Consider the following 27,366-nt stretch of genomic DNA (forward strand, 5'->3'; position numbering starts at 1 on the left):
GGGCCGTTCGCCCCTGCCTGCGTCGCCGCGCGGTGGTGCTGGCTGAGCCGTGCACCGTCTGATCGCTCCGTGTCCTTATTTTCTTCCCCTTTTTGTTAAAGCTCAGATGGCCCCGAGGATATATGGATTAAAGTTTGGGCTGTTCGTGTTGTGACTTGAGCAGGATGAGGATGTTCAGCCTGGAGAAGAGAAGGTTGTGTGGAGAATTCAGAGCAGCCTTCCTGTGTCTGAAGGGGCTACAGGGAAGCTGGAGAGGGACTCGGTTAGGAACTGCAGTGGTAGGACAAAGGGTAATGTGTATAATTTGAAGGAGGAAGAATTTAGGTTGAATATTAGGAAGAAGTGTTTTCCTGTGAGGGTGGTGACACACTGGCACAGGTTGCCCAGGGAGGCTGTGAATGCCCCAGCCCTGGCAGTGTTCAAAGACTGGGTGGATGGTGTCCCTGCCCAGGGCAGGGGCTTGGGACTAGATGATCTGTAAGGTCCATTACACTCCTACTATTTTGTGACTCTTTGACAGGCACATGTGTCCCAGGTACAGCTCTCATGGGTTTCAGCAGTCCTGCAAAGGTGCCTCTCAGATAACACCATTTCTAAGGGTTTTTTTGTATCCTTATCTCTGACAAATGGACTTTGTTAATTCAGGGCTGTAGTAAGCAAACAACTGACGTCACAGCACAACTGCTCTGACTGGCAGCAGGGCAGAGGATTGTACCCCACCTTGTCACACAAAGACGTGACTGTTGTTTTCATGGTTGTTTTGATTTGATTACAGCCTTAGTGTAGGACCCCAAGGCTGGCAGGCTGCAGCAGGCAGCAGCTGCTTTTCAGTTCAGTAACAAAGGTGTTTGTTTCTTTACTGAATTGCCTTGGAAAAGTTTTCTACTTAAGGTGTCTTTTCCTTGTGTGTTAAGAGATCTTTAACTCAGACTTAAGGGGTCTTAAGTTTTTGAAAGCCTCCTCAGGACAGCAGCATTTCAGAGATGTAAGAGCAATAAGAGAGCACAGGAGACAACTTCAATTATCCTGTGAGAGGAAAACAATTTTCATAGGATGATGATTTCAGGGGTTGGAGTAGACCTTATGGATCACCTAGTCCCAAGCCCCTGCCCTGGGCAGGGACACTTCCCCATAGACCAGGTTGCTCAAGGCTTACCCAGCCGGGCTTTGAACACTGCCAGGGTTGGGGCAGCCACAGCCTCCCTGGGCAACCTGTGCCAGTGTCTCACCAGCCTCACAGGAAAAAACTATTTTCTAATATCTAGCCTAAATTTCCCCTCCTGCAGCTTGAACCTGCTAGCCCAATTTTTCAGTTTTTTTTTATATGCAGCAGTTCTGCCTGTCCACTGATAAACTCTGAAATTCTACACAAATGTATGTGTTTTAGAGCATTTTGAAAAAGTGTTGTTTTCCTTTGGTTGGTTTAGGGAGTTTTGGATGTCTAAGATGTTTCTCATTCAACATAGTGATCTAAGTTATCAGTCTTGACTTTAAATAACTCCTGATCTATAGAAGGATTTATCTTTAAGGAATGTACAGCCATAAATTCATTTAGCTGTTAGACTTGTAATGTTAAACAGATTGGTGTGTAAATGGGAGACACCATTGCCATGCTTAAGTCTTCCTCAGACTTGATATAGAGAAGCTAATTGCTCCTTCCACAAGACTCTAGGAGATGCAGAAAGTTTCTGGTTAACATGTTGTATAAAAATATTTGTGTCATTCCTCAGTTTAACACTTTACTGCCTCAGGTAGAGCTCTGCTGTTGTTAGCCCATGTGCAATAGACTCAGTGGGAAAGGTGGACATGACTAACTTGTATTTGGTGGTTATTGTGTTTGTTTTGGTTTGCCTTTTTCCCATTATTCACAACTGGAGTAATAGCAACTTCTTTTGTCTTTTGCCTTTAAAGGAATTACACTCCAGGAAGTGTAAAAGCAAAACTGTGTCATATTCTTGTTTTGTTTATCCTAGGTGCCTGTGTGTTCTTAGAAAACACATGGCAAAACTTCTCAGACTAATTTCATTCAGTTTCAAGACTTGTTTTGTGGTAGAGGTGGAGCTGAAATAGTGAGATACATTTTGTACTGCACTTTTTCCCTTCTTTAGTGGCATTATGGAGTCTGAACTTTGATTCTGTTTTGTTTGGTTTTGGTTTTTTCCCCAGATACTACCTAGCAATTTAAAAGAAAATAAAACAAATTCCTATTTTTCTGTGTCATTTTGTAAAGGCAGATTTTAAAATGAAATATAGTTAAAAAAATACTGCAGGGTCTCCCTGGGCGTGTGTCATTATCAGGAGTAATAGATATTGGGATTTTGGTGAAGGTTTTGCTCTTTGGATTTTGTAGCACTCAACTGTGTGTGGTAGGTAAGTTGTACTGAGACTTCAGTCAAGAGCACACCACCCTTCACTGTAAAATGTACTCCATCCTCTCCCACCATAAGCTGCATTATACTTCCTCAAGTCTTTTTCATCACAGTGTGTGTCAGAGTATCACAGGGTTTTAAGGACTTGGCAGGTACCAAAATGCCCTTCCTGAAATTTAAAATTCATAAAAAATAGGAACATCCAGGGTAGGGCAGAAGAACTGGAGCTGAGTTCTTTCCATTTACTCTTCATCTCATCAAAAGTAGCTGAATGTCAATTATGACACACAGTGACTGTAAATAAATAGGGGGTTTAAAATCATGTAGTTAGACATTTCTGGTGTGACCAGTATTCAGGATTTGTCAGCTAAAATGGTGTAGCTTTTCAGGGAACGAGTGAAGTGAGGTGCTCACCTCTCACAGATGGTAGGAGAGTGTCAGCTGGAGGTTCTGAGTATCCTGCCCTTCTTGGCAGTAAAAAGCACTCACAGTGATAAAGAGTGAGCTGGCACAGTTGTGAGCTATGATCCCACCTAGGTGGTGTTCTGGTAAAAGCTCAAGAGCCAAAGAGAATTAATTCCCACTCCTTAAAAATTACAGTGTTGGGTTTTTTAAAATTGTTTTTACAACAGCCAGCTAATGTAAAAGAGGAACTGTTATAGCAGGTGGTGTCAGCAGAGGCTGTTCCTGCTTCCCAGTCTCGGTGAAAACAACAGAGGGAGAGACAGTTTGGTCACTTCCTCTGTACACATACATCCATTAGAAAGTAAGGAGAAAATAATTCTCCTTCCATATATGGTGCCCTCTTGTACAAATGCCTCCACAAGGAAGTCAGGAATCCCTGCTGTGCACTCAGTGCTGGAGAGAATTTGCTAAGATTGTTGTGGTACAAATGAGCCTATCTCAACATCTAATTAGCTATTGGTGATTTAGGGGCATTGCTGTGCTTAAAGCATTTTCCAAATGGATGCAGACCTTGCTCAGAGAGGAGCTGTGGGTCACTCGTGAGCTGTATCTGATTGAACCTGTGTACTAAATAGAGGGCATTGGGGTGAGTTCTCTGTGCCTGTAACAAGGTTTACTACAGCTGACTTTCAATTACAGTATTGATTCCCATTAAGATTGGCATTTTGCCTTCAAAAACATGGCTATACATCAATGCTCTGAGGGATGAGAATGCCTTCTGTGCAAGAATGAGTGGTTTAGCTACCAGATGTATAACTTCTGGATAGAGAATATGACCAGAGACTTTTCTAACATCACTGCAGCAATGCTGCAAAACAATTTTTGGTCTTGAAAGAAGAAGATGCCAAGCAGTGTGTCATCAAATAACAGCATTGATGATGTGTTTGCAGGACTCTGGCACTTGTGAAAGTCTCATTTGAGTAGATCCTCAAATACTTTAGTAAATTTTGAGTATACATTCAGCCTAGAAACAGAATTTTTGGAAAGCCTGAAGGTGTAAGAAAAAAATCAGGACACATTTAAGAAAACAACACTATTTACAATACCTAATTATGAAAGCTAAATGTACTTAACAAGGAGAAATATGCTGCATATAATTTACTGTATAGACAATATGGCTGCATCGGTACAAGTTCTATATGAAGTAATGTTTTTGAGGGGAGCAGAAATATGTATGCATATCCAGGGAATGTGGCTTACTGTGTCTGTGCAGATAAATTGGTTTTGCATGGATCATACGTCTGATCCAGTTCTCATCCCAAGAATGCTGAGCTCCTGTTCTCTGTTAGGACAGGTGAGGTAGGTGAGTGTCATGTTGAGAGTCAAAAGTGAATTTGCTGTACAGTATGAGGTTCTATAATAGGCAAGGTGCTAGTAAGCTAAAATTTGTGTTATTAATATTGTATTTTGAAGAAATGAAGCACAACACCAGTATAGCCTCGTGGCTGTTACTCGGAGACACCTTGAAGTTCATTCTGGGAGTAAAAAGTTTCACATAATATGATTTTTATAACAGTGACAAATCTGTGGTGAATGTGGTTCCTTACCAGACTTTTGAGGGAAGAGAAGAACTTAACTAAGGCTTTTCTGAATACTTTTCTTGGCCTCTTTCTCCTTAAGCATATACATCCTGTCTACAAGACCTTCTCGCAGCAAGTGGGATCCAGAAATTGCTTAATAATGGCAGTGTTTGGTTTTTTGAGCTACAAAATGGTGAAGGCTGAAAGTGTTTCTTGCTCCAGGAGAGGGATTTACTAAAATCAGGCTTAGTGAACAACATGCTGTGAAATGGCTTGGTTGCAACTAAGCTAAAACTAGAAGTTCAGTTGTAACAGAAATGCTGACACTTCTCATGTGCTTTGGTGCATTTGTCACTGAAGCAGTGTGTGTTATCAGGAACATACATCCTTTCTAGGTTATGGTTGCAAGGACTTACTTACACCTGCATACTGACATTCTGTGTATGCTTTGTGAGAAAGGTTAAATTTGCTACAGTCTGAGTATCAGTGGTGTTGGCAACTATGTGGTTATTCCCTCTGGGGGGAAAAGCTCCAGACTTCATTGCTATCCAGATCTTGATCTCTAGGAAAATGATTTGCAGCTCGTGTTTAAAGCAAGGGAGGCCAAATCCTACACAGGTTATTTCCCAGAAGGTACTTGAAACAAGGGTGATACATACCAAAATATGGCTCTTACCTGCCCTGATAATCCCTGAGACACACAGAGATGTCCATGAAATAGTTAAGGGACTTCCATAGACATAACCAGATGGGCATAATGGCTACAAGCAGAAGTCCTAAGGCTTTCTGGCCCTTGTGGAGATAATAGAGAAGACACAGATACAGTTTGATGGCCTGGTTTATTTGCTGGTATATAAATGTGTAAGATACAGCTGAAATTAAAACACAATAGCTATAGAAATGTTTTATAAGAGCAGTTACCTTATTTGTATTTCTAACTCTAAATGTACAAGTGGGCATACTTTTTTGCTGTCCACTAACTTGAGTAATAGGCTTGTAAAAATGTGCCTCAGAATGTATAAGAGTGTTTTTGTGCTTCAGTCATGATCAAATATTTATCATCATTTTAGGCATCACTGAAAATAGAGATTATGACTATGCTTAAATTATGGTTGTGCATGCTCTCATAATAAATATCTTCAATAGAAAATGATGTCAGATAAACTTTGTATGTCCCTAAGGGTTTTCTTAAGTGATCATTTCAAAGATGGAATCTGTGTACACATTATGTTAATTATCCCTTGGGAAGCAAAGAGCCATGCTCCTAGCCTTAACCTGAGAGTAGTGCTGCTTGTTTGCTTTTTTTAAACAAAAGAAACTTTTTTCTGTGAAATACTTTTGATGTTATATGAATATCTTTTAAAAAGATTAGAATATGAATTGTACATAGAATCATGGAATGGTTTGGATTGAAAAAGACCTTAAAGATCATTTAGTTCCACCCCCCTGTCCTGGACAGGGATGCCATTCACTGGACCAGGTTGCTCAGGGCCCCATCCAGCCTGGCCTTGAACACTTCTACCCTGAGCGCTACCTGTATTGACGTGTAGCCAACCTCATTCTTACTGCTCCCAGGGCTCATGGAATCATAGAATCAACCTGGTTGGACCTCAAAGATCTTCCAGTCCAACCCTACCATGGTTACTAGGCCATGGCACTAAGTGCCACATCCAGTCTCATCTTAAATTAAAACAGGGACGGTGAATCCACCACCTCCCTGGGCAGCCCATTCCAATGCTTGACTACTCTCTCTGTAAAAAATCTCTTCCTAATATCCAACTTAAACCTCCCCTGGCAGAGCTTGAGTCTGTGCCCTCTTGTCCTGCTGCTGGTTGCCTGGGAGGAGAGACCAACCCCCACATGGCTACAACCTCCTGTCAGGGAGTTGTAGAGGGTGATAAGGTCTCCCCTGAGCCTCCTCTTCTCCAGGCTAAACAACCCCAGCTCCCTCAGCCTCTCCTCATAGCACTTGTCCTTGAGTCCCTTCACCAGCATCGTTGCTCTTCTCTGGACCCACTCCAGCACTTCAATATGCTTCCTGAACTGGCCCATACACAAACTGGCTGTGGGTTGGCAGAGTAGAGTATCACACAAAATATTGTTCAGTTTAATAGCCATATAAAATGACTAATAAGTAGTTTTTGTTGTCAGTGTTTTGTTCTTTTTGTTATGTTTTCAAGAAGCTGTTGACTCTTGGGAGCCCTATCAAGATACTAATTGTTCCAGTAATCTCAAATTTTTTCTCTCCTGACTTTAATCTCGGTTTTTAAGATTTTCAAAAACAGCCTAAGTGTGTAAATGCTCCTTTAGTAAACTGCCAGTTGTGGTTGTGATTTAAAGTGGCTACTGTTACTTAATTTATTTTAATCTGTGTATGTGAGACAGGGAATTCTTACCCCACCCTGACACCTTTTCTCCCTTTACCTTTGCCAGGGTTTGGCCGCAAGGATGTAGTTGAGTATTTGCTCCAGAGCGGTGCCAACGTCCACGCGCGGGATGACGGAGGCCTCATCCCTCTGCACAACGCCTGCTCCTTTGGGCACGCCGAAGTTGTCAATCTTCTCCTGCGGCATGGTGCAGATCCTAATGCTCGGGATAATTGGAATTACACTCCCCTTCATGAAGCTGCCATTAAGGGCAAGACAGATGTCTGCATTGGTAATTTACTCCCACTCTTCCTGTGACTGACTCATTTGTTTTCACTGTGAAAAATCAAGAACCTTTTAGTGACCATTTTACTACTCTGTGCAGCTATGGCTGGTGTAAGTGTTACAGCTAAAATCTTTCATAAACATATTTATATGTCACTTAAAAGGAACAAGCTTTTAGATCTGTTTGTGATAATTGCCTAACTCTAAAGGTTCACATCGACAGCATGGGGAAAGAGCTTAAGAGTGACATGATAAAGCTGAATTGTCTTCTGTTTCAGCCTAGACTCTTTAGCTGCCTTCTGCTGCTGCTCACAGTACAGTGGAAAGAACAAAGCTGACTTTAATAATGAATTCATTCTGTCTTTGTATAGCAGCCATGTTAAATTAGTTAAGGATGGGAGCTAAACTTCAGTTACATTGACCACTTGTTTTGCCTACACAGTTCCCAAGAGGAACTTCTTAAGTAAGAGGCAGAAAGTTAGATATGAGGTCAAGAAACAATTTTTCTGCTTGTGTGATTTGCTCTATTTACTTTAAGGAGCACATCTAGAGAGTTGTATTAACTCCATCCTGGAGAAATTAACTCCATCCCAGCCAAAACCAGCACATTATAACATTGCCTGTTTGGCCTGAATATGTATGCAAGATGCATGGCCTGCTACTGCTGTGTATGGTTCAGGGCACAGTCACTTCTGGGTTGGAGGCAGCAGGCTCTGGAGCTGATGTGAAGTAGATACTGTTTTTTGTGATGTGTCAGTTACCATCTTTCAACTGAGATTGCCTCTTGCCAGTCTATGGTGGTTCCCTTTCTGGTCTACTTTTTTCTCATAGAATGTGTCTAGATGTGTTTAACTACACACACTGTTCACAGATGATCTTAGGGAATTCTGACATTTGGAGAAAGGAAGTTAGGATCAGTAACTGGATGTTTCTTACAGTAATGATATGTTTCATAAGCCTTGTCTTGTAGAATTGTTTTCTGATGGAAAACTTTGGCATTTTGTAGTACTGCTGCAGCATGGTGCTGAACCAACCATTCGGAACACAGATGGAAGAACAGCTTTGGATTTAGCAGACCCTTCTGCAAAAGCAGTGCTGACTGGTAAGTGCTAATCTTTATATTGCTTGATGACTTAATAATAGTTGAACTAATGTAATACAGTATTTTGGGGTTTGTCTTTCTGATAGTGTTTGTCTCTGTTTATAATTCTAAACAGAAATTCTCTGATAGCCTTCATCATCTCAGTCATGACATGTGTTCTGGATTAATAGTTTATTGTGCTAGTTCAGTAATGAACTGTCAAATTTTTGGAACCATAGAATGGTTTGGGTTGGAAGGGACCTTAAGGATCATCAAGTTCCAACCCCCTGCCACAGGGGACACATTACACTAGACCAGTTTGCTCAGAGCCCTGTGCAGACTGGCCTTAAACACTGACAGGGCATCCACACCATCTCTGGGCAGCCTGTTCCAGTGCCTCACTACCATCTGAGGAAGGAATTTCCTCCTAACACCTAATCTAAATCTCTCTTCTCTTAGTTTAAAACCATTTCCCCTTGTCCTGTCACTATCTGCCCACATAAGAAATCATTCTCCCTCTGTTTTATAAGCTCCCTTAAAGTACTGAAAAGTACTTGAAGTACCTTTAGCACTTATGATCTCTAAAATTTGGAAGAGGAGAATAAGTGGTGCACTTCATGTATATGGATATTTATTTGACAGCTAAAGAAATTCCCTTTTGTCTTGTAGGTGAATACAAGAAAGATGAACTCTTAGAAAGTGCCAGGTATGCATGTTTTGGACGATATCTGGAATTAGCTATATCATTAAACTTGCATGTAATTAATATATTATATTTTGAGCTGGTATTCCATCTGGATGTTAAGCTTTGGCTGTTTCCTGTGAATAAGGCTACAAAAATAGATGCAAAACTGCATTTTTTCCCTTTAATGCTGAAAATACAGAGGTGAATATATTACTTCAGATCTGCTGAACATTATAGCAGTGAAAAATATAAAACCATAATAAGATAATAAAAATTGGGATAAAAATATCTCTGACCATTTCATATCTTGTTTTTCAGGAGTGGGAATGAGGAAAAGATGATGTCTCTTCTTACACCATTAAATGTTAACTGTCATGCAAGTGATGGCAGAAAGGTATTTTTGTTTAAAACCTGATTTAGAATTAGTTCTCTCTTACGTGTTTCACAGTTATTGTTTGACCAGATTTTAGAAATGTTAAACATAAAATCTATCTTATTTTTTTCACTATATGTGGGAAAATGAGATTCCACCTCTCTGGCAGCCAGCTGATTTTGTTGGTTTTTTGATCTTAAAAGGGCTTTGTAGGTATTTCTACTGAGTGCAATAAACAAACAGCTTTTCAGTGGAAACTTCATGACCCTCATATCTGCAGTGATAAAGGAGTGAGGCCTTTTGATAGGTTCTTGTCTCTGTCAGAGAGATACACACAGGCCCTTTGTTTGCCACGCCCCCTAGGCAAGTTATTGCCCCTGTTTCAGGAGCAAACTGTCCATTGCTTTAAATATTGGTAAAGAAATACCTGAAAAATTATCAAAATCTCCATTCTGAAAAGCCCCAAATCGTCTGGGTTCAGCCCCTGGCCTAGGGAATGTCCAGATTATTGAGTATCAATTTTTGACATCCTTATTGTTCTCATTAGTATGTGTACTCATTCGCTTGAGTTTTGATTTATTTGCTTTCCCTGTTTGAGGCTTTGTGGTAAGGTATTGGGATCTGCAGAACACTGATGCATCTCCAGTTTCTCATCTTCTAGTTATGAGACTCATCCTCTAGGAACTGTCCAAGCCCAGTTCAGCTGATGGGTTTGTAAATGCAGAGGATAAAATTTCTCTGCCCTTAGTGCTGCTGATGGGAATGCTTGAATGCATTTGCTAGAAAGATCATAGTACAGTTATCTGTCTGTGGAGGGTGAGAGTTTAGAAGAGAAGTTTCCCCCACATTGCACTAACTTGCTGCACTTACAGATGTGGATAACAATCTCTGCTGATAATTTGTAGACTGACTTTATTAATTGGCAGGGAGACTGCATCATTTAGCAGCCATTGTTTGCAATGGCTCTCTGACTTCCCTTTCACAAGGGACATAGTTTGTGACAGCTAAATATTTTTAGTTATGCTAGGCTTAAGGACAAAAATGGACTGTGGGACTCAAAAAATGAACATAGTTATCAAGTGTTTGATTCAAACACTCTGTTGGGTTTTTTTTAATCTTGTGTTTTAAGGACTTCAGTATTTACTACTGTTAACAGTACTAAATAAATATAAAGTCAACCTTTGATTTTGTGATACTGATTACTTCTCCACTCTGTCATTTCAGTCTACTCCATTGCATTTAGCAGCTGGGTATAACCGTGTAAAAATAGTACAGCTCTTACTGCAGCATGGGGCTGACGTACATGCTAAGGATAAAGGGTAAGTTCCTTTTCACCTTTGTTCAGGACAAACAGAATTGGTTAAAAATGGAGTGAAGAGCAATAGTACTATTCTAACCATGAAGAATTTCTAGCTTGAGACTGTTCTGTCGTCTTGAACCTTTCTGTTATGACAAAAATGCAACTCAATTAGTTTTCAAGGGAGAAGATAGTGTTACAGCAATGTTCTTATGGAAAAGAATATAATTACAGTCACTCCTGAACATCCCCTGCAGATAGTTCTTCCTGCTTAGAGTTCCAAGTCTAAGTGGAACCATTTCATCTGCAGTGAGACAATGCAATCATTTCTCATCTACTCATTCTTTTAGATGTTTATTGTTCTGATAAATGCTGATGGGATTTTCTAGTTTCTTTTCCATCTTCTTATTTCCCCTCAACTTCATTTGAACATTTATCATGTTCTTTCTGCAAAACGTTCAAGTTGTAGCATAGTACCATTTGCAGTGTTAGAGAAGCATTTGGGATTGAAATATATGTGCTAAGATAATCATCTTCTTCCTTTTTCTTCCACACAGAGATCTGGTGCCACTTCACAATGCCTGTTCCTATGGTCATTATGAAGTCACAGAGCTTCTAGTAAAGGTTGGTAACTGAAGAGATGAAGTTGCATATTATTAAATAAGAACAGTTTATAATGGCATAATACAAGTTGCATATGTTTTTATCTTGTACTTAGAGTTACAAAACTTAAAGAACGCTAGATTGCTTTCGCCCTACATGTTATTTATTAAGCTGGAGCTACAGAATCTTCTGCTTGCAAGGAGGCTTTTCCTTTATAAATGCTCTTTCTGTTCTTAACTCTCTCTGCTCCAAAGTTGAACATTTTTGTACCACCAAGTAGGTACTGCTTATCCCAGCGTTTCTACCCTCACACAAAAAAGCCACCAAAAAAAACCCTAAAAGCTGAATGATATTGTGAGTTTGACAACAGAAGACTATTTCAGTGGACAGAGCAATAAGAAGTGTTTAAAAAGAATTCTGGTAAAGGTAGTAAATGTTTTAGCATTAAAGAGGAGTCAGTCTCTTGAGGAAACGAACTTTGCAACATCTGTTTTAGCCCTGAATTGTAGCTTTCACCCCAAAGTAAGAGAAACATGTCAATTTTCCTAACATAAGTGAACTCTTGGAACTGAAGTGGTCTAAATGGATTATGTTAACATTGAAGATAAAGTACGATGAACATTAAACTCGTGGCTTGAGGATGTGGCCTGCAAAATACTCTGTGAGTGTTTTCCACCAAGGGAATTTTGAACTGTGCCTGTTCTCAGTGGCCACAGCAAATCAAGATCATTTTCTCAGCTGTGAGGGTGTTCAGTTAAATAACACTAGGTGTTTGGATGCTCAGGGAATAGCTCTTGTTCTATCCTGTGGCTCAGTCTCCCCTAATTCTATGTGTCTATTTGTTTTGCAAAAAATTAAGTAAAAAATTATGGAAATAAACATATATTGTAGCAAGGATAAGTAGTCAAGATCTTTTTTACCTCAGAGGCCAGTTGTAAAGTGAATCTTTACTATGATGGTACTAGACACAAAAAACACCACAGACTTTTGCCTATACAGTACTTTGTGTCTTAACTGTTAAGCTGGAGTTGTATTCCATGTTGGATTTGTGCTCCAAGGAATCTTGTGCAGTTTTGCAAAGAGTAATTCAGCTTTAAGAGAAGCACTGGGGAAGAGCATGTCCTATCAGATTTGCTTACAGACCAAACTCAGGGTGCAGTCAAAATGTCACTGGAGAAGAATCACATGGAGAGCATTACTTGCAGAGCTTTGCACTTAAATGTTTTGAATTGAAGTCAACTTTGAGTGCCCATTTCCTTTAGATATCATGCCATTCATATCTTGGGGGTTCGGCACAGAACATGTGTTTATCTTGCTGCAGTTGTTCACTCTAGACATTTTCTAGAGCAGCAAGAAATAGGAGCTTGTTCAAAGGTGATTTGGAGTATATGAATATTCCTCTTTCTCCAACCTGCCCTATAGCAGAGCTACTTTCCTTTTAGAGATGCTGAACAAAGCCTGCTTTTGGCTTCTTTGAATGTACCTGTGAGACACTAGAGGATTAAAGACTACAATGTGCTGAAATGTTGTGTTAGATTGAAAAGTAATGTCTTGGAAACAGTTTGCATATAAGCATTGTTTTTTACTTTAACAGTCTACTGTATTAAAACTAATAACAGTCTTTTTCTAACGATCTGGTTTTTGCATCTTTTTTTACCCCTTTCCCTTTCAAGCATGGAGCATGTGTGAATGCAATGGATCTGTGGCAATTCACCCCTCTGCATGAAGCAGCTTCTAAGAACAGGGTGGAAGTATGTTCTCTTTTGTTAAGTTATGGTGCAGACCCAACACTGTTGAACTGTCACAACAAAAGCACCATTGATTTGGCTCCAACACCCCAATTAAAAGAACGATTAGCATGTGAGTATAAAGTGAGATCAGTTCTACAGTTACAGCTTGTAATGTGTACTTAGGTTCCCTAGACAGCAACCTGCCAGAAATCATGAGCAATGCTTACACTTTCCAAGCAATTGTGCAATATTGGACAGTACATGTCAATGTTTATAATTTGAGATTGCTACATTTTCTGAATGTAGGCATTTGAAATAATTTTGCTGTCAGTTCTCTAGTCATGTGGTTGTGATGGGTTTTGTAGCTCTCCTTCCCTGAATACATGTTTTCCCTCACGACCTTGCCAGTACACTTTCATTTTCCATAGCTGCTCCTGTCATTGCATCAGGCTGTTGAAATACTCATTTTTATTCCAGTGTTTTGTTTGAAGAAAAGAAAAAGACATAGCTGTTTAGAATGCTGAATATATCTGATTATGCCACAATCACTGAAAGTTAAAAGCAATTGATGAAAGCTGTTGATTTTTGTCAAGCTGACTTAGGGAGTTGCAGAGTGACCTCAAAATCTGTCCTTGAGAGGTCAAACAATAACTTCCTGAGATACATTTAAAAATTGTCAGTAAATCCTACATTAGACTTCATGTTCGCATCTAGAAATGGCTTTCCAAAGATAGGTCAGAAGTAGAGATTTATATATGCTTGAATTGGTACATATGTGAAGAGTGGAACCTACAGAGTGGTGAGTGAATTAGATCTTGTACAGCCAATTTGGATGTCTCTGGCTTTGGTTTAGAAACAAAGCAAAATTTGTGTAGTGTTTTGCCTTAGCTAACAAGTTCTGTCAAGTGATGTAAAGGCTTGAGTCAGAGCTGGAAGTGTCTGCATCATGGTCCTATGAATAAAATGAATACTTTTGTCTAACTGAAAGAAACAATTTTCTTGATCCTTCTTGAGCCAAGGAGTGTAACCTTCTTCTCTGTGTTTGTTTTAAAAGATGAATTCAAAGGTCACTCACTGCTGCAGGCTGCAAGAGAATCAGATGTTGCTCGTATAAAGAAACATCTTTCTTTGGAAACAGTGAACTTCAAGCACCCTCAGACACATGAGACAGCACTGGTAATGTCTCAGGATTTATTAATGATTTTGCAGATAGTGTGGCTGACCTAAGCATAATGTTAATGTTAAGACTAATCCAAATTGCCTTTTTAGATTGCCCAAATGACTGGTTTTCTGTAGAAAAAGCAACATCAAGCTACATGTGTTTGCTTTGTTAGCAATTATTGCAGAGGGAGCTCTGGAAAATACCAAAGTAAATCCAAAAGCCCATGTGGGATCTTCCAAATTAATAAGCTTCTACATGTTATGGGATTTTTTTTCCTGTTGACTCTGTATGCCACCAGCTTTTAACTGCCAGCTGTTCAGCAAGCAGTAAAACCTGTGTCTTGCTAGCTAGTTGTTAATCCTAAATATTCTAATGTTCTCAGCACTGTGCTGCTGCATCTCCATATCCGAAGAGGAAACAAGTATGTGAATTGCTGCTAAGGAAAGGAGCCAACATCAATGAAAAAACAAAAGAGTGAGTGGTTGCAAATAAATACTTATAAGTGTTTGTTTAGAAGATTTTGCAAAATACATTTTGAATTATTCTTTCCTCTTTGTTTTCATAAAGCTTCTTGACTCCTCTGCATGTGGCATCAGAAAAGGCTCATAATGATGTTGTTGAAGTAGTTGTGAAACATGAAGCTAAGGTATGAGTGTCATACTTTTTGTTGTTGACATCTGTGTACTCTATAGTCCATTCTCATACCATGAGAATGGACAGGCCTTTCTAAAATAACTGATTTTGGAAGGTTCTAGGTTTATACACTTAAGCTATAAGCCATTGATACAGCCCTATACATTACAGTCATCATTTTGGGCCTGCTTTATAAGGAATGCAGATGTGAACAGAAAGCTTTGAGTGTGTCTTACTCAGTGCTTCATTGTCCAGCAATAATAATGAAACGTGTAAGGGAAAATAGCAGGGGATATATGTGAATAACAAGAAGCTAGACTGAACTGTGTGACAGGTAAGCTTTACATGATATTGTGTAGAGTAAAAATCACCATGAAGGCAAAATGTTAAGTCACAACACAGTGTTTAGTTCAAATTTCCACAGAAGGAAAATGTGGAAAGGAGACAATCTCTGTAATTGCCCCATCAGCTCTCTGGCTTGACATTCTGTAGTGCTTGAACCTTCCAAAACTAGGAGTTGAATCTCTCTCATGGGAATTTGATTACTGTGAAGTTTTCAAAACCAGAGGCACAGTATGGAATACAAGTAAGCTTTGGGTGCAGAGTTTTAGATTGTTGAAGACACCTTGACTGAAACACATGGAAAGTCTTCAACCTGAAAAACCACAGTAAGCCAATGGAAGTAAAAGCTTTCTATGTGTTGGCACTGAGGGTTTGTGCTGCTGGGAGCAAAATAATGGCCTCTGTGTTAAAATTCCACTGAATTATTCTCATGCCTTTAATAGCAGCTATTCTACCTCAGTACATGTAGTTACAACTTTATGAACTGTTACATTTTCCTGTTTGAAATGTCTTGACCTTTGGAAATGTGCTAAAGGGTTGGACTCAATGATCTTTGAGGTCTCTTCCAACCCAGTTGATTCTATGATTTTATGATTCTAAATATGTTCCTTTCATTAGAGTAAGAACAATACTTGTGAAATGCTCCCAGTCAACAATGAAAACAGCTTTAATACTAAGTTTTAATAGTGGTATTTCTTGTCTGTGTTTTTTTCAGGTTAATGCATTAGATAATCTTGGCCAGACTTCTCTTCATAGAGCAGCACATTGTGGTCATCTTCAGACATGCAGGTTGCTGCTGAGTTCTGGATGTGATCCTTCCATCGTGTCTCTGCAGGGCTTTACAGCCTTACAAATGGGGACTGAAAGTGTGCAGCAGCTACTGCAAGGTATGCTGATTTATTCAAGATCTGCTCTGGTGCTTGGTTTTACTTGCAATTTCAAGTGCTGTCAAGAAGGAATAGAAAGTGCATTCCTCAACAGACACTACCGGGTTGTGCAGTTCTATTCCCTAGTTAACTATCATTTACTCTCTAGATTGTCAGAGATGCTCAAGAGGTTTGTGGTATAGCTACCTGGAATGATTTTAGAAAAATCCTGACACAGGAGGGGGAGAATCTTATGAGTAGAAAATTAGTTTCTGAACCAAAAAATAGCTGCTCTGCGTTTGTGAGCAGAGGCAACAGTGTGCATGGAATTTCAAGAGTAAGGTTTGGCTATTGTACACATAGGGAACTTTTTCGTATAGTCTAATTCTGAAACTGCACTCGGAATGCATAGTTGGTTCCACAGTACTTCAAAATGAATGGGAAGCATGTTGCTAAAGACAGCTTTGCAAACACTATTAGCTCTAGCAGCTATAGTTGTAGATAGTAAGCAAAGAAATTTGTTTATAACGGGTTAACTTTTTTAAGGGAAATCCTTGAAATACTCAAATGATTTCCTGTCTTAACAAATTCCTTTGACTGCCTACACTTACCTCTCATGCAACCTCATTTGCTTTGCAGAAGGCATTCCATTAGGTAATTCTGATGCAGATCGACAGTTGCTGGAGGCTGCAAAGGCTGGAGATGTGGATACTGTAAAAGTAAGCTTAAACCTGTCCTTAAAAATAAAAGGGAATTTGTCATGGTTTAACCCCAGGCAGCAACCAAGCCCCACATGGCCACTCACTCACTCCCTCACCAATGTGACTGGGGAGAGAATCAAAGGGCAAAAGCTGCAAAGCTCACGGGTTGGGATAAAGACAGTTTAATAGGGAAAGCAAAAGCCACACACAAGCAAAACAAGGAATTAATTCATTGTTTCCCGTGGGCAGGAGGTGTTTAGCCATCTCCAGGAGAGCAGGGCCCCATCACGCGTAGTGGTTACTTAGGAAGACAAACACCGTCACTACAAACATCCACCCCTTTCTCCTTCTTCCCCAACTATATATACTGAGTGTGATGTCATATGGTATGGGATATCCCTTTGGTCAGTTTGGATTACCTGTCCCAGCTGTGTCTCCTCCCCAGCTCTCATGCACCCCCAGGTTCCCTGCCAGCCTGGCAGTACAAAAGCAGCAGAGGCCTTGGCTCTGTCAGCACTGCTTAGCAATAGCAAAAACATCTCTACGTTATCAACCCTGTGTTCAGCACAAATCCTAAACATAGTCCCATACTAGACACTGTGAAGAAAATTAACTCCACCTCAGCCAAAACCAACTCAGAATTATATCCCAATCCATAATTTCTCAAAGTAAGCAATCAAACAGCCCTTCACTGGCTGCTTTAGAATTGTGATCCCTGTCCTAAAACCTTTGTATTCCACAAATAATACAGAGGACGTAATATTCACCACCTCCTGAAGTTTTCCATATAAAATGCATAAATAAGTCCCAGATGTGGATTTGGGAGCAGGTGAATTTTTTCCTTAGGACATAATCTGTGAAAAGTAAAGATTTTATATAAAAACAAATGAAGCGATAAACTCTCTAGTGAAAACAGTAATTTAAAATTATATGTGTATAACAACATTCTGTGACTAAATCAAAAGTGCCAACACTACACATAGTGATGTGTTTTTGTTTTGGGAAATTCACAGAAGCTGTGTACAGTTCAGAGTGTGAACTGCAGAGATATTGAAGGACGTCAGTCAACACCACTTCATTTTGCAGCTGGATATAACAGAGTATCTGTTGTGGAATATCTTCTTCAGCATGGAGCTGATGTGCATGCAAAAGATAAGGGGTAAATGCTCAAATGTGTATTTTCTTGTCAATTGTCATTGCTGATATCTGTCAGCTCTTGAATATTGCTTAGCTGATATGATGGAAGCTTCTGTTAGAATGAAGATGCTCAGAATATACAAAAGCATTTTGCAGTGCTTAATACCAGAGTGTCAAGGATTTCTCTGGCACTGCATTTTTGCTTGTCTTCAGTGCTGATTGCATTTTTGTTGCTTTGGCAGTAGATAGACATTAGAGTATTGTTGAGGGGAAAAAAAGGAAGTGGAGTTTTTGTTATGGTTTGATTGTGGAAGGTTCATTGTGTTTTAAGTTTATATCACTTGGTGAAAAAAATGCCCAATTTTTAAACAGAATTTTCCTCTTTTAATTACTTCCAGAGGACTTGTCCCTTTACATAATGCTTGCTCATATGGGCACTATGAAGTTGCAGAACTGCTGGTTAAACACGGTGCAGTCGTCAATGTCGCCGACTTGTGGAAATTCACTCCCTTGCATGAAGCTGCAGCAAAAGGAAAATACGAGATTTGCAAACTCCTGTTACAGGTATTACATATACTGTAAAGAGGTTGCTTTCTTTTATCATTCACTCTGAAACATAATTTGATGTCTTTGAGACACTGATTTGTGGTTTGTGAATGACTGTAGTTAAATGTGTTCAGTGAAAGGGATACTGTTAGCAACTATGCTCTCCTTTCTCACACAGTAAATGGAAGGCTCTCTGAAGGGTTTGAGTATGTGTCAGAATATTTGCTCAATAAGATGCCTAAGATGCAGCTTGTTTATTCTAGTCATGTACTCACCACCTGTTTTTCATATGCACAGCATGGTGCTGATCCCACAAAGAAAAACAGAGATGGAAATACTCCTCTAGACCTTGTTAAAGACGGTGATACTGATATTCAAGACCTGCTTAGAGGAGATGCAGCTCTGCTAGATGCTGCTAAGAAAGGTTGTTTGGCCCGAGTGAAGAAGCTGTGCTCACCTGACAATGTCAACTGTCGGGACACGCAGGGACGGCATTCCACACCTCTGCATTTAGCAGGTCAGTGTTAATTAACTGCTTTGGTCAGAGTTATGAGTCCCTAGATACTGTGGCTGAACTTCCTATGGCTAAGGAAGTTTAAAGTGCAGCCTCCAGCTGCAGGATTCAGTGTATCTCTTTAAATAAATTGGTGTTTCATTCATATTAGTCTTATGTTGCTCTTCCAAGCTGTTTAATTGCTTTAAGTTCCTGCTCTCTCTATCCAAAGAGGATCTTTTTTTCTTTATTGACAGGTTTTAAAACCAAATACTTTTAAATAGTGTGAAGCTGTCCTCACTAATAAGTAATGTACTGTACAATCAATGGGATTGATATCTTAACTAACTTCGAAGTAATTGAAGTGCATTACTACTTCACTACAGCCTATTGTGAGTGTATTCTTAATTCTGTTTATTCTGTCCTGCAACTTTCCAGCTGGTTACAACAATTTGGAGGTTGCAGAGTACCTGTTACAGCACGGGGCAGATGTGAATGCACAGGATAAAGGAGGTTTGATTCCTCTGCATAATGCAGCATCTTATGGGGTAAATATCTCAAACTTTCTCAGACTTTATTTATTAGAAAAACAAAGTGATAAATCTCATTGACAGCACCGTGAGCCAATACTCTGTCGGGTGCTTTTGCTGTTGAGTTGTAATGTAATCTTACTTGTAAAACACAAGATGAATCATTTGAGCATAGCTCATATTACAGGTGAGGACTCTTTAAGAATTTGTAAATTGTGATTGGAGTTTACAGAACTGAGTTTTCTGAGCACCTAGCAAGCCAGCAGTCTGAAAGGTGTTCCATAAAATGCCTTTCCTTACCTGTGCCTGTCGAATTTTATCAGCAAGATCACATTTTCACTTATGTGGCTGCTGTTGAGACAATAATTGGGTTTGTGAACTTCCTAGGTCTTTGTGCTTGAATCAATTCTTTAAGCAAAACAGTTGGTGTACTTTCCAAACTGGAAGTTCAGCATCAGGCTTTTTTTCCTTCAGATTCCCCTGGATTTGGGATTCTGTTTTACTCTGTCCTTTTTTTCACAAGAGAGCAAAAGATTTTACTGGTATGTTATAGGTGAGGAAGAAAACACCTTGTTTTCATACTTTTAATCATAATGTATTCTAAGAAAACTCAGAATTGCTCTGATTACAGAGAAGTATCAGTAATAGTTCTGACTTACTTTAATACACTGTGGTACCTTGGAATTTAACAGGTGTTTTTATTTTTCCAGCATGTTGACGTAGCAGCTTTACTTATAAAGTATAATGCATGTGTGAATGCTACAGACAAATGGGCTTTCACACCTCTGCATGAAGCAGCCCAGAAAGGAAGGACACAGCTTTGTGCCTTGTTACTGGCACATGGGGCTGATCCTACTCTGAAAAACCAAGAGGGACAAACTCCACTGGACCTGGTCACTGTAAGTGATGGGGCTCTCCTTGGGAATTCTGTGCTTACCTGCTGTTTGTGACAGCTCATCTCAAAACTGTCCTTGAGAAACATGGTAATACAGCAACGTCTGCAAAATCTAACATGCTGTGGTTACTTTGGCATTTATATGTGCCTGAGAAGGAAAGTAAGTAGAGCCTTTATAAACCTTTGGAATAGGTTTGCCCAGGGAGGTGGTGGAGTCACCATCACTGGAATTGCTTAAAGAGGTGTCTGGATCTGATGCTGGAAGATATGATTTAGGAGTTACAGCAGTGGCAGGTTAATGGTTGGACTCAGTGATCTTAGAGGTCTCCTCCAACTTGATGATTCTATGATTCTAAACCACCTTTAAATATTTTCTTGCTTCAGACATCTTATTTCAGTATGGAGTGGGGGGGAAAACCAACAACAACAAAAAAGAATTAATGGTTATAATTTGATGCTTTTAATTCAGTGCCTAATAGTTTGACTAATAGAAAGACTGGCAATAAAATGTAAGCAAACTTTGTAGCAATGTAAACTTAAGAAATTATCTGGCTGTTAAGTTTTGGGATGTGTTTTTTCTAAGTATTCTAGTGCAATCCAGAGTTACAGTCAGAGTAACTGTTCTGTTTCATAAATTCCAGTTGCCACTAGAAGGTTCTGTTCATTTTTTGTAGCAAGCTCATTCTAGTAACTGTCCCTAAAGTTTTTTAGAAATACTGAAATCTTTATTTTTACTTTATTACAGCTTTTATGTATAAACATGTTACAGTTTTGTGTATGCTGTTGACACAAAAGGCCATTTGTAAGCTGCATTGTAAAATAGCTCTTTTCCCCATCTTTACTTATTTAGTTAGCAGTATACTTAACAAGTCTGAAATAATGATAGTGTAGTGTGTTCTAGGAAAAAACATTGTGCAAAAGTGTTTCTCTGTTTTAATGAGTTGTTTTCTGCTCTTTAGGCAGATGATGTCAGTGCGTTACTGACAGCAGCGATGCCTCCTTCTGCCTTACCTACTTGCTACAAGCCTCAGGTTATAAGTGTGTCTCAGGCTACAGGCTCTGCAGCTGATTCCCTGTCTTCTGTCCCATCCAGTCCATCCAGTCTGTCTGCTGCAAGCAGTCTGGACAACTTGTCTGGTAGTTTTTCTGAACTTCCTTCTGTTGTTGGTACGAACTGTGCAGAGGGAGCTACTGTTCTGGAGAAGAAAGAAGGTGAGGTGTCTGAGGAATGAGTAACATTTCTTACTGTATGGTAAAAAGAACACATAATTCTGAAGTTTCCCATACATGGTACAGTTGTTATGGCATATGCAGTGTCCCAATTCCTTATGATGCTGTTAACAAGGAACAAGAGTCTTCAAGTCTTGTAGTACAAGATTTTACTGCTTTGCCCTTACAGAATCTTTAAAATGTTTCTTGCTGGACAGAACCAGAATGCTGAGCTGTGTTTTCAAAGAGGTGACAAATGGAATTTGGTTCTGTACCAAGTAGTATTTTACTAAAAACTTAAGCTAGTTTCTACCAGGCTGTTCTTAGATCAGGTATCTTGAAAAGGCTAATTCTGTGATGTTGTAATTCTCAATATATTTTCTGTCTGAACTTGCATTACTGGTAGCTAGTTACACAAACACTGCTTTTAGGGAGGTAGAAATCTTAGAGCACTAGGGTAGATTAAGTAATAGTTGCCACTGGTTATTGATATAAACATGTAATCCCCATCTGCAGAAGACCAGGATTTTCTGTCTCTTATTGTTGCCACAGACAGGCTGAGATGTGAGATTTATTTTGCAATGAAGGTTTGGATTCATGGTGAGTTTTTCTTCCTACTCAGTTTCAGGTGTAGACTTTAGCATTAACCAGTTTGTGCGGAACCTTGGCCTCGAACACCTGATCGACATATTTGAGAGAGAACAGGTAAGGAGCTCTATTTGTTTCCAGATACTCAGCACTAGAAAGCAAGAAAATAAATACTGACCATTTGGAGTAACATGAGACAGAGTTAAAATGAGTCAATGTCAAAATGAGTGGAATGAAGGAAAGGACTGTAAAATAAATGTATGTTAAAATATATGTGTGTCTAAAGAGCTTGGGGCAATAATGTCCATATCAGTTTAACTGTAGCAATGTGGTATAAATCATAGAGTACATAAGTAGTCAGTGTTGATTAGTAATTTCAGATTTTATTTCTTTTGCCTTGAATACATCTAGAAATTTGCATTTCTCAATCAGAAGTACGATCCTTGCAAACAATACAAGTTAGACAGTTGTAGTTTGTTGCATGTTTATTTAAAGACAAAGTCTGGAGAAGACAGTTGAGTAACAGTAAAAAAGTCTCTAATGTTCATGATCTTTTCACACTTGCTTTTTCTCTCAACTATTGTGAGGTGTATTTTCACTGTCATTGCCAGTTGTGCTAGTACAAATCAAAGCATGTTGCTTTCTTTATAGATAACACTGGATGTGTTGGTTGAAATGGGACACAAAGAATTGAAGGAAATTGGAATTAATGCTTATGGCCATAGGCATAAAATCATCAAAGGAGTTGAAAGACTTATTTCTGGACAACAAGGTATGTGCTCATGTCAAACTGTCACATAATACTGCCTTTATATAATCAGTTTTTATATATTATTTATGTTAGTTGGAATTGTAGCTCATTAAAAAAAATTGATAATAAAATTTATCTTAGAAAATGGCACTGCAAATGGTAAGAATGTCTTCTGACTTGAAACATGAGCACTTGTATTTGTGCTGTGAATTACTGTGAATCTTGCCTTTCAGTTCTCTGGGCTTTGTTTCTCTATGGTCACTGTTTTGTGTTTACTTAAAGTGTCAATCCTAGTGCAAACTGATCATAAGCTCTTTGAGCTAGGGAGTGTTTCTCTTCATCAAAGTACTCTGAAGAGCAGAGCTCATTCTCTGTTGGTGAGTTAGGGCATGTTACGTGCTGTTGCATTGAGCCCTGCCATAGATTACTGTCTTTGCTCACTCAGAAATCCAGCTGAAATTCTTACCTATACTTCTCTTTAAAAGCAGAGTTGGTGCTTCCAGTGATGCAAAATTAGCATAATTGCTTTGTTTAACAATTCACCTGGTATTGAAGTTTCTGCTAAAGCCTCTTCACTTGTGCAGCACTGTTGATACCAGCAGAATTCATTGCAATTCAGTATGCTTCGTTTAATTGTGGCTGCATAAAAGGCAAAAAAACCCTCCAAATCTATTTTTCCTCTTTGTCTCACTGTTTCACCTAGAGGTGAAATGAACTCTTGTAATTAACTACTTAGAAGTAGTTTCCCTGTCCATGTACATTATCATACTGACCTAAGCATAGATAAATGAGTTAGTATGTCTGAAATGCTGTTTCTTGCTGAGAGAACAACTGATCAGTGTCCACAACTCCATGAAAATCACTGCAGCATTCACATCTAACTGCTGTGCCTCTCATGGCCTTTCTGGTGCATGCATGGTAATATATGGGTAGAGGTGATAAACAGAGATGCTGAAAAAGTTTGCTTGAAACCAGTGAACTTATTTGAAGGATCACACTTTAACATCCACAAAAAGGTATGTGACCAGTAGAAGGCAACTGAAGTAATTTGTAATCTCTGCCTTCCTTAGCAGCTAAGCTCCTCAGCTGGTAAACTGAGTTTTGAGAAAATGGTCCCTTAAAAAAGAGAAGTCTTCCTGGTTATCATTCCAAATCAGTAGTCTTAAAGCAGTTTCTGAAACTGTTGTTGTGTTTTATTCCATTCACAGGACTCAACCCATACCTGACTCTAAATACTTCTGGCAGTGGAACTATTCTCATAGACCTTTCCACTGAAGATAAGGAGTTTCAGTCAGTAGAAGAAGAGGTATGTCAGTCTGTGTAGTCTCTCAGTATTTTTGTTACTACTACTAAAGAAGCAGATAAAGAAGTATTGCTAGACTATTTTAACAGTGCAATAAACATCACTAAGCCTAAGAAAAGCTTGGATAAGGGTACTTCAAATTCCCAGCTTTATACCACATGTAATTTGTGCTGCTGATGTCTTGTAACTGTTTTACTTATATTGTTACTGCTTGTAGTATTTTTAAAACCTCTACTTTACAGACGAGCTCTTTGATATAACATATAAAGTCTATGCTGCCAATTGATTGCTTGTCTGTTACACAGTTTTAAATCACTGCCTTGCAAAGTGTCATAATCGCACAAGACAAAATTCTGAAGAAACAAAATTCTGAAGAAACAAAATTCAGAATAGATTCATGACAATCTTCTCCAGTTTGAAATCCAGACCCTGGGCTAGTCAAAAAAATCACTAAACCTGTTCTTGTGCATACAGAAAATCTGGCAGTACTTACAGCCATTGCCTGATAGGTTCCTGTGTGGTTTTTTTATTGTCTTAATACATAATGAGCTCTTTGGTTATTTGACTTGTGCAAAGGAAATATATGTTGAATGTGCTCTGAAACAATGTGATCCTCCTCAAATTCTCAACCTCCAGATGCAGAGCACTGTCCGGGAGCACAGGGATGGAGGACATGCTGGTGGAGTCTTCAACAGATACAACATCCTAAAGGTAGCTGTTGCATTTTTATGGTCAGTGGTAGCTGTTGCATTTTTTTATGGTCAATGGTTATGCCTTTATGAGAGATTTTTTAAATTAAATTTAAATTTTTTTTTTACATTAAATTTACAAATTTTTTACTCGAGATTTTTAAAATGAATTGTTTCTTAATTAAACATATAGTTGTGATTGAGTTGTTGTGCTGCAGCAATCAACTTGTGCAGGATAAATTAGAGAATTTGTGTTTCATTGAGTTCCAAGGGAAGTGTTCTTGTTTGAGTGGCTGTGTAAGTGTACTCTAGAATAGTGGCCATAGGTTATACATCTGTCAAGTAAAGTGAACAGAATTTTTCAGTTTCAAGGTGAAACTTATATTTTTGGACTGTTTCAGATTCAGAAAGTATGCAACAAAAAACTATGGGAAAGATACACTCACAGGAGGAAAGAGGTCTCTGAAGAGAATCATAACCATGCTAATGAAAGAATGCTGTTTCATGGTAAGATTTTGCAGCGCACCTTATGAGCTCATTTCATCATCAACACTCTTTTTTGTAGGGTTTCTACTGTCTCAGAGTAAATTTCCTCAATGGAAATAGGTTCTAGGTTTGACATGAGTTTTTATGAATAAGTGTTTGTGTATGTCACAATGGGGAGATACAATGTTCTGGATCTTTCTTCTGACATTAGCATCTCCTTGTCTCTCCCCAAAGGAGACATCAAAGGTCTAAGTGAAAACATTTTAGCAGTTATGAATGAAGATTAAGTAATGCTCTTCCTCGTGAAGTGACCAAGTCTGGTTTATCAGCTGTATGACCAAATTGATTAAAGGTCAAACTTCATTCTGCTATGGGTTGTTTTGGGGTGGGATTTTCTTGTTTTCTTGTTTTTAAGTTAGCTTTGTTCAGCATTCCAGGAAACATAACTTATCCTTAGCAAATTAAAGCCAGTTGAAGGCTCTCCTGTGCTCTCCTGTTTGCCCTGATGAGCAAACCAAACAAGCTCAGGGTCATGTTCATAATGAAGGCTGCAGGGTTCCCAGCACGATCAGAATGGATGATTGAATTGTGACACATATTTCAGTACTTTTCCTCCTTTCTCTTAGGCTCCCCATTTGTGAATGCCATCATTCACAAAGGCTTTGATGAGAGACATGCCTACATAGGAGGCATGTTTGGAGCTGGGATTTACTTTGCTGAAAATTCTTCCAAAAGCAATCAATATGTATATGGAATTGGAGGTGGCACTGGATGTCCAATTCACAAAGACAGATCTTGTTATGTTTGCCACAGGTAAGTCCTTCAAAAGAATCTGATTTTGCCTCTGTGTATGGTGTTCTAGGCTATCAGTGCAGCAGAGTCTGTTTCTGAAGACAAACCAAGAATTTGCTTTGTTACTAGAACTCAGTAGTCTCTATGTGCTGGGCCTAATAAAATCTTCCAGAAAACTTGACTTAAAGAACCTTCAGCCATCTTGAACCATAGGTTCAGGCACTGGAGTAGATTTGCCCAGGGAGGTGGTGGAGTCACCATCCCTGGAAGTGTTTAAGAGTCATCTGGATCTGGTGCTGGGACGATATGGTGTAGGGGTTACAGCAGAGTGGCAGGTTGGTGGTTGGACTTGATGATCTTAGAGGTCTCGAGGTCTATTCCAAACATGATGATTCCATGATCTTCAGTGCATTTAACCCAACCTTTGCCCTTAATTTACTGTAAAAATCAGACTGAGGGAGCCAGGGAGTCAAGAAGATCTGCTAGAAGGTTGTGTGAAAGATGCAGCTATGTGAGGGTTTAGTCCAATGCCTGTTACAGAGAAAGGAGAAATTCAGGGATGTTCAGGTGCAGTATTTCTTTAGGAATATTCATTAGGAAGATGAATATACATTCCTAAGCATGGTCCTTTCTCCCTTCTCCCACAGGCAATTGCTCTTTTGTCGTGTAACACTGGGCAAGTCTTTCCTGCAGTTCAGTGCTATGAAAATGGCTCATTCTCCCCCAGGACATCACTCAGTTACTGGGAGACCCAGTGTAAATGGATTGGCATTGGCAGAGTATGTCATTTATAGAGGAGAGCAGGTAAACAGCTTTGGTTTGGTTTGCCAGACCCCCTGGTTTTTTCCAAAGGTATGCAACGCATTGGGGTTTTTTCTCATGTTTGAGGTGCTAGGACTTGCTTTTCTCTTAAAACAAACTCCAGCTGTGCTTGCAGGTGAAAGGATATTTGTTTCCTAAATGCTTCAGGGATTTTGCCTTTGACATTTTGCCCTTTTTTTCGTTGGTTTTAATACATTTTCCTCTCCTCTAACAAACATTCCTATTCATCCAGGAAATTAAATAATAATAAAAAATGTGTCTGTCACTCTTTCAGGCTTATCCAGAATACTTGATTACTTACCAGATTATGAAACCTGAAGCCACCACTGAAGCTTAAGACAAGTTACTTGTGGGAAACCATCAGACTGTGGATGTGAACACACCAGTGGCTGCCATCATGTTTAATTACAAGTTTTTGTTGAAAAACTTCCATTCACAGGTGGTGCGGTAGCAAATGTGAACAAAACATACCAGTTTTGACTTGATAAAGCTTTAATAATGTACAGTATGTTTTTTCTAAAATTTCAGAAATGTCCTCTTTTTCAGCACTTTAACAGATACCATTCCAGGCATAAACTGGGGTTTGGCTGTACTAAATTATAAACAGAAATTAACTTGAAAGAATGGTTTTATACAACACTGCATTT

At 39.2% G+C, this 27,366-nt stretch overlaps 1 protein-coding gene across 1 annotated transcript; it reads left to right on the plus strand.

The window, feature by feature from the left end:
- Positions 1 to 6,739: 6,739 nt before the first annotated feature.
- On the plus strand, positions 6,740 to 27,365 carry TNKS2 (tankyrase, TRF1-interacting ankyrin-related ADP-ribose polymerase 2; the record flags this gene model as incomplete). Its single annotated transcript, XM_009084475.1, has 26 exons — positions 6,740 to 7,012; positions 8,012 to 8,107; positions 8,756 to 8,792; positions 9,090 to 9,165; positions 10,369 to 10,463; positions 10,999 to 11,065; positions 12,718 to 12,904; positions 13,829 to 13,950; positions 14,319 to 14,410; positions 14,504 to 14,582; positions 15,627 to 15,798; positions 16,417 to 16,496; positions 17,492 to 17,637; positions 18,014 to 18,179; positions 18,459 to 18,678; positions 19,093 to 19,202; positions 19,895 to 20,083; positions 21,039 to 21,291; positions 21,911 to 21,993; positions 22,528 to 22,648; positions 23,836 to 23,933; positions 24,567 to 24,641; positions 25,021 to 25,126; positions 25,732 to 25,918; positions 26,545 to 26,701; positions 26,994 to 27,365. Coding segments are annotated over 26 exons (3,350 nt in total), but the record flags the coding sequence as incomplete, so codon positions are not given.
- Between the last annotated feature and the right edge of the window lies 1 nt (position 27,366).

Source organism: Acanthisitta chloris, unplaced genomic scaffold (genome assembly GCF_000695815.1).
Source record: "Acanthisitta chloris isolate BGI_N310 unplaced genomic scaffold, ASM69581v1 scaffold20521, whole genome shotgun sequence".
In the NCBI taxonomy this organism is placed as follows: Eukaryota; Metazoa; Chordata; class Aves; order Passeriformes; family Acanthisittidae; genus Acanthisitta; species Acanthisitta chloris.